Below are 6,932 nucleotides of genomic sequence, written 5' to 3' on the forward strand. Positions count from 1 at the left end.
AGTGATGTCATCCGTTATAATCGCAGCTTTGTGATGTAATTTCTGTCACATGACTCACTGAAACTTGTGTATTATAATAAATAAAGTACCCCCTGTTGCAAAATATGGGGATATTAGACGTCACCTCAGAGTTTCATGTTCTGTACCGCATCAAGTAGCCAATGTGGTCCTCAATAGCCAAAAAAAACAAACCTGCCCGATTCATATATGGCCGATTTTTGGACTGATCTTGATTAGGGAGACCTGTCGGAACACCCCCTAAACGGGCAGATATCAGCAGCTTTAATCTGCCCGAGAATGGCCATCCTTACGCTTGGAACCTCTGAAAACATTGCCTATGTTGTACTGATTAAATGCATTATTGTACTGATGTAACTGCCCACTTGCGGTAAGAAGTAGAAGAAATTACTTTTAAAAGTAGGGAGGACTTAGTGTAGAAAGGGTTAGTTAGTGCCCTATAATTTTGCATGGGTTTATTTGGCTGTCCGTGAAATCAACCCATTGATATAGTCCGTCAGTAAATGAGTGATCTCTCCGTAAAAAAAATATTTTCCAATACTAAGGGGCACATTTATCAAAAAACAGTGCCAAAAAACTTACCAACTTTCTATTCATTCCTATGGTATTTTTAGTGTATTTCTGAAGTGGTGAACACTGTCACCCATTGATAAATCTACTTCTAAACACATCACAACCCTCACACCACGACACTGCTCTGGACCTATTAAGTCCGCTCATAAATGTGGCACTGTCTTTAAAACATTCTTATTTTCTAGTGAAATTCTTTCGACATACGCAATATCCATTTGGCTAGAATGAAACATTTGACTGGATACTATAGCACAGGATTTTATCAGCTTATGTAGAATTTTACTATATCCTATCCCGTTCTTCATATTAGATGGTCGTGTTAAAGTCAGGGTCACTAAGATCCATCGGGGAAGCTTTGAGCAGAAAGAGAGAAAGGTGAGAGAGATGAGCAACGAGAATCCCCAGCTAAGACACATTGAGAATGTTGTTAAGGACCTGCTTGAGAAGGAAGGACTGAAGGCAGAAGGTATGCCTGGTGTAGATTATAAAGCCCTCTGCTTTCTTGACGTGTTGGTTATGTGCAAGATCTTGAGAAAGTTTCAGGTGCTGTTAATATACTCTTATTTAATTGTTACATGGGTTTCTCTTAGATTTGTGCTTTTCTCTTGGCTATGTGGTACCTCTCTTTAGCTTGCGTATGGTATTATGCATGGTTGTAAGCAGGATGTGCTCTCTTTAATTATTATAAAGGGAATCTGTTTGTAGAAACTCTACCTTTGAAATAAAAATTAGTGGTAACGGATCCAGCAGCTTCTGGGTTGCGAGTTGGGTTATTTGGGTTATATTTCACAAGGTTTGGGGACTCATGAAGGTTTTGTTAAGGGGTACACTCAACTTATTAATGCAACTGCTTATCACTGTGTAACCTTGGGAATCAGTGGTGCTTTGACCTGAGGAAGTGCATAATTCTCCCTAAAGCTTATGCTAATTGTATAAATACAAACAAGTTTTGGAATACTTTTCTTTTAAAGAGGATTCCCGTCCAAAAACTGCATTCAGTACTGGGCAAGCATTGGATCAGCCCAAATTGGACTGATCCAATGGTTGCCCTAGAGGCCAATGATCAGATCATACTGTAGGCTGATGCGGTTGACACCCAACAGGATTTAAAGCCAGATATCAGATTGGACAGGGATTGGCACACTAAATTGGCCTTGTACATAGGCCAATAAACTGCCAACTCTGTCTGGGGGCCATGTTGGCAGCTTTTGTCAGCCTGTATATGGTTGACTCTTTTTATGGAAAATTTACATAGTCAAAGGCATATTGATGATTGAAACCTATAATATACAATAAATTTCTAGGATAGGCTTTACACACATTTTCCATTCCATATTCCATTCTAATTGTTTGCGTAAAGCGTAATCTTCAGCATACAGCAGTGTGGTGCTTGTGCTGTGGAAATCTGTCTGTCAAAATAAGCGTGAAGTTTACTGCAAGTGAGAAACTAGCAATACTCTTTCAGCTGCAGCAATGTATAAAGGATGCATCTCAGATACCCTTGTCTTAAGGGCTCTACAACAGCTACACAAAGCACCTACACTAACCAGATTTGGCTTTTTCTTAATACTAGGTAAAATAGAAATTAAGATTCTTACAACTGCAGAATTTGGTGATGAAGAATCCTTTTCAGAAGAGGACACCAAGAACCTGCAAGATATTATTTTCAACTTACTGGTAAGACGTAGTGTGGAAAGAATTCTTTACATAGTATATAGCAGACTTAAAGGAGAAGGAAAGTAATTTGCTACTTGGGGGTACCAACGGTTAGGTACCCCCAAGTGATTGTATTTACTTACCTGACACTCCAGGCCAGTGCTTCTATCAGCATAAAACTGCACCGACCTGAGGTTCTTCCAGCGAGCACCACGGAGCGATCCTCTTCCAGCTTCTTCTTTCTTCTCATGGCTGCGCATGTGCAGTAGACAAAAAAGCTGAACTTTAGCGATAACGATCTGCCCTGGGAAATTTGAAGGAAGAGGATTGATCTGTGGTGCTCGCTGGAATAGGGTGCCAATGGTTATTTGTACAGAATCAAGCTTAATATGTAAATTTACCTTCTGAATCATTATAAAAGTTTTATACCTGGATTTGCATGTAATTAATGCTGAAAGTGCACAAAATGTCAGGGCTCCGAGTTCATCAGTACTTGAACTCACCTGTCTCTCTCTGAATAGAGCATGCCAACAACTCCAAAATATATATGTGTTAGAAGTCACCTTGGAGTTGTGGTTGTTAAATATCCTCTTATGGAAGACATCGATAAAAGCCTCTCATGAGGTCCAGTCAAGGATTCTCCATGTAGTTCTAAACACACATTTAAGTGAGGCAGATATTGCCTACTTGTAGTAGTCATAGTATTCCTGCTGAATATGCAGAAACCTCTTGTATCAACTCAACTCAAATCAATCAACATTCTGAAATATATATTCTGTTTAAAAATGTCCAAATGGATTGGTCCTATAGATTAAGCAAATATTTCATAAGAATGTTTTAATGTATAATTACAGCTATTAACCAATTCTTTATACATTAAAGTTCAGACCTGGTCCGTTTATCTGTTTTTATCTTGTGATGTAAACATTTTACTGTTATTAATAAGATATGTCATATTTGTAAGACTGTATGTTCTATTTTAAAAAAAAAATTCAATAAAAAATATTGAAACCTAAAAATGTCCAAATGGGAAAGCCATTTTGTTATATGTAAAATACCCTTTTCTTCTCCAAATATTTTACCTCTTTTATCTCCTGTTCTTTTAGCTAGTATTTAAATGCCTTACCAGTACAGGTATGGCATCCGGAAACCAGTTATACAGAAAGATCCAAGTTACTGGAAGGCAATATCCCATAGACTCCATTTGAATCAAATAATTCGAAATTTTTAATGATTTCCTTTTTCTCTATAATAATGAAACAGAACTAATTAATCCTTATTGGAGGCAAAGCAAGCCTATTGTCTATGTTAACATTTTTTTTAGTAGATTTAAGGTATGGACACCCCTTATCTGGAAAACCCCAGGTCCCAAGCATTCTGGATAGCGGGTTCAATACCTGTATATGCAGAAACTAGAAAAGGAGCATATAAAATCAGCAGCTGCCTAATACAACCCTGTTCTACTAAAAGACATGTATGCTCCCAGATTTCATCTCTGTCGCCTCTATAAATAACTGTATATTCATTTTCCCCTAGGTTCAGGGAACAGAAGAAGTTCACAAAGAAAGGAAACGGCAACAGCAGCTAGAGGACAACTACAGATTTGTCTGGAACCAAAATCAGGACGACCCCAAAAATACAAGGACTGGTGGAGACACAGATGATGTTGAATTTTAACCTACGCTGACTGGATATCTCCCGATAAAACAAAAACTTGAATGGACTATACAATAAACATGAGCTTCGTATCAAATTTTTAGACCAATAAACCGAATTGGATCATGGCAATAGTAACGCAAAATCCTCGCAGGTCGTAGTTTTGCCTGCAATATGCAGAAGTCTAGGGAGATTGCTAAACATAGCAAAGCGTAGCTAGCAGTGGTTCCTCTAGCTTTCAGCAGTACTGTGAGAATACTTTGATAATTCCAGGGAAAACTAATGCTTCACACTGCACTATGGGAAATAAATATGCACTATTTATGGCTCCATTCTTTAATTTTTTGTATGGGTATGGCACATAGGGCATTTATTATCCCGACAACAATTAGTGCCAGAAACCACAATTAATGTTGGTTCTTGGGCCAAAAATACATATTAGAGTCACACTGAAGTCAGTGGCGGTTTCGGGCACTTTTCTGCTGGTTGTAAACTCCCTCTACTAAATTATCATTTTTGGACTGAATTCTTCAATCAAAAACTAAAATTAAACTAAAATTCTTGAAATAACAAAAAAATCTTAAACTGTGGTATTATGTAACTCAGGAACCTTTGGTTAATGTTTATGAACCTTTGCAGTTAAGCTATATGCAATGGCTTTGAAATGTCCAGCAATAAATATCAGACTATTCACATGCAAACCAGGACCTTGATATTTATCTACAGTGCTTGTACTTTCATTTTAGGAGAGTAGCAAGTAATGGAAAGGTTACGGCTCTTTTCTGCTGTACCCACAATGTTGCTTGTAGATCTCATTTTACTGGAATCAGGCTTCAGATATGTTGGTAACTTCAAAAACCCTTTTATTTAAAATCATCATTCACAGCACAGAGAGCAGTTTATGTGTGAGAGCATATTAGTGAAGCATCCATATGCTGATTATAATTAATAATGCAATTAGCTTTTGGTGTAAATATATTGTACCTGTTGCTTTAACTGTAGTTATATTTACAAATGCTTATTTAATTCATTTGTCCTATACTGGAATAAAAGCTATGTGTCGCAAAGCACTGCTGTTCAGCCAGCCATTAAGGTGACACAGATATAAGGCTTTAATATAAGCTATTAATGTGCCGGTTTTTTCTCTTCTCCTTTTAACTTTTTTTTTTTTAAAAAAAACTGTCCTTGGCTGAGGCCCAACAGGGGCAGGCCAGTCTGTCACTGATGACGATGGCTTGAAAATAACTATACAAGAAAAACTGTGCATAGAACACATTAATAGTACTCAGAAATTTGAAGCCAAATGTATGGCTTTTCATTAAGGGGCGAATTGAAAATTGAAAATTCAAATTTTCGTTTTTTTTATGGCCGAAACTGTCAAATGTAACTATGGAATTGTTCAAATTCGATTCAAATTTTGATTTTCGAGATTCTTGCCCTTTAAGAACTTGAATTCGACTATTCGCCACCTAAAACTTGCCGAATTGCTGTTTAAGTCAATTGGAGACGTTCTGGGATCAATTTGGAGTTGTTTTCAGCCTTCCTGACATTCCAGTTTTTTTTCAGAGAAAAAAACTCGAATATAGTTTTTAAAACTGAAATCGGATTAGATTAGCGTTTTTGACTCGATCGTATTCACCCGAGTTTAACAAATTCGATTTTTTTTAAAAAAAAATATTTTTGTTGGTTGAATTTCGAGTTCATGGGAGTTTTTAAAAATTCGACTTTTGATAATTCTGGCCCTTACTGTCAGTTCAATACAACAGCAGCAGATCTTTAATGCAGATATGTTAATAACTCATTATTTTAGAATCTTCATTCTTCTTTTGCCATGCTTATTTGTAATATGCATTCATTTCCTATAACCTTATAAGCCAATCACACAAGTGCAGTAGCTGATAACAACCAATCAGGTCTTTGCTTTCCGTTCTGCTGCTCAAGAGATGGGCATTCAGACCAACATAAACTTCATACTATCCTTCAGATATGGTAGTATACACTGGTGAGAAATAGCTTGTGGCAAATTGTTATTATTGGATATCCACTGCTGGTGTCCATGTGCTGATCTAATGTGCAGGATGCATTTAATTCATATAATAACCATATTCTGTGCTACAAGCAGGGACCGAGGAATAATGTAATGTTTTCATGTTATATATTGAGGGAAAGCAACAAAGTGCTAGAAAATATTCAATGCGGAGACCATAAAGCACCAATAATTGAATGAAACGTGTCCGTATTGCATATTCCTGTGTTTAGTTGGTTAATGTAATTTATTTTTTAAAGAGTGTTGTTACAGGTAATTAAACAAAAGTTGTTAATTTTGTTTTTTAAGCTGTTAAGGTTTTTCTTATACTTTTCTTCTGCAACTGAATAAAGCAATGTTTTTTCAAACTGTGAGCATGAATTATTATGCTGGCAAAGCCTTGATATTTTTTCACCCACTTTTCAGACCTACTGACCCGTATTCTCTCACCCCTTTTTCTTACGCTCTCCTCTTCTCTAATTTACTTTTCTCTTGACATCTGTCAGCTCAGTGTCAGAATGGAGACCCTTTGGCCCACTGGACTACCTGACCTCCAGGGTCCCGCAACCACTCCTCAGCCCACTGCCGATACAATCTGCCACAAACCCCTGCCCACTGAGTACAAATCTTCTGCCTGATAGACCCAAAGCAGTAGGCCCACCTTGATATTTCGCTGTTCCTTGATGGGCCAGTCTGGCACTTTGTCTGCTTATTCAGTCATCCCTTACTGTCTCCCTTGTTCTCTAGAAGTGCAGCGCTGTAAAATATATGTGTTTATACAAAGAACATACAGGCTTACATACATAGCAAACAGTAACCGAAACAAAAGGTGAAGAATTATGAGCAGCAATCCGCATGGATTTATGAAGGATAGGTCATGTCAGACAAAACTTATTGCTTTTTGTGATGAGGTAAGTGAGATTCTGAACAGTGGGGGAGCAGTAGATGTGATGTATTTGGATTTTGCCCCACAAACTTCTGCTTTCAAAACTAAGGTCTTTTG

General features: G+C 37.4%; 1 protein-coding gene across 1 annotated transcript in view; it reads left to right on the plus strand.

Annotated features, from left to right (window-relative positions):
- Positions 1–6,297, plus strand: part of os9.L (osteosarcoma amplified 9, endoplasmic reticulum lectin L homeolog) — a 32,633-nt gene extending 26,336 nt beyond the window's left edge. The window contains exons 13-15 of the mRNA XM_018247477.2: positions 902–1,057; positions 2,165–2,268; positions 3,784–6,297. Of these exons, the coding sequence (XP_018102966.1) occupies positions 902–1,057; positions 2,165–2,268; positions 3,784–3,924 (401 nt within the window). The 3' untranslated portion in view covers positions 3,925–6,297. The remainder of the gene's footprint in view (positions 1–901; positions 1,058–2,164; positions 2,269–3,783) is intronic.
- The last annotated feature ends 635 nt before the right edge of the window (positions 6,298–6,932 follow it).

This window comes from Xenopus laevis, chromosome 2L (assembly GCF_017654675.1).
Source record: "Xenopus laevis strain J_2021 chromosome 2L, Xenopus_laevis_v10.1, whole genome shotgun sequence".
Taxonomy (NCBI): domain Eukaryota; kingdom Metazoa; phylum Chordata; class Amphibia; order Anura; family Pipidae; genus Xenopus; species Xenopus laevis.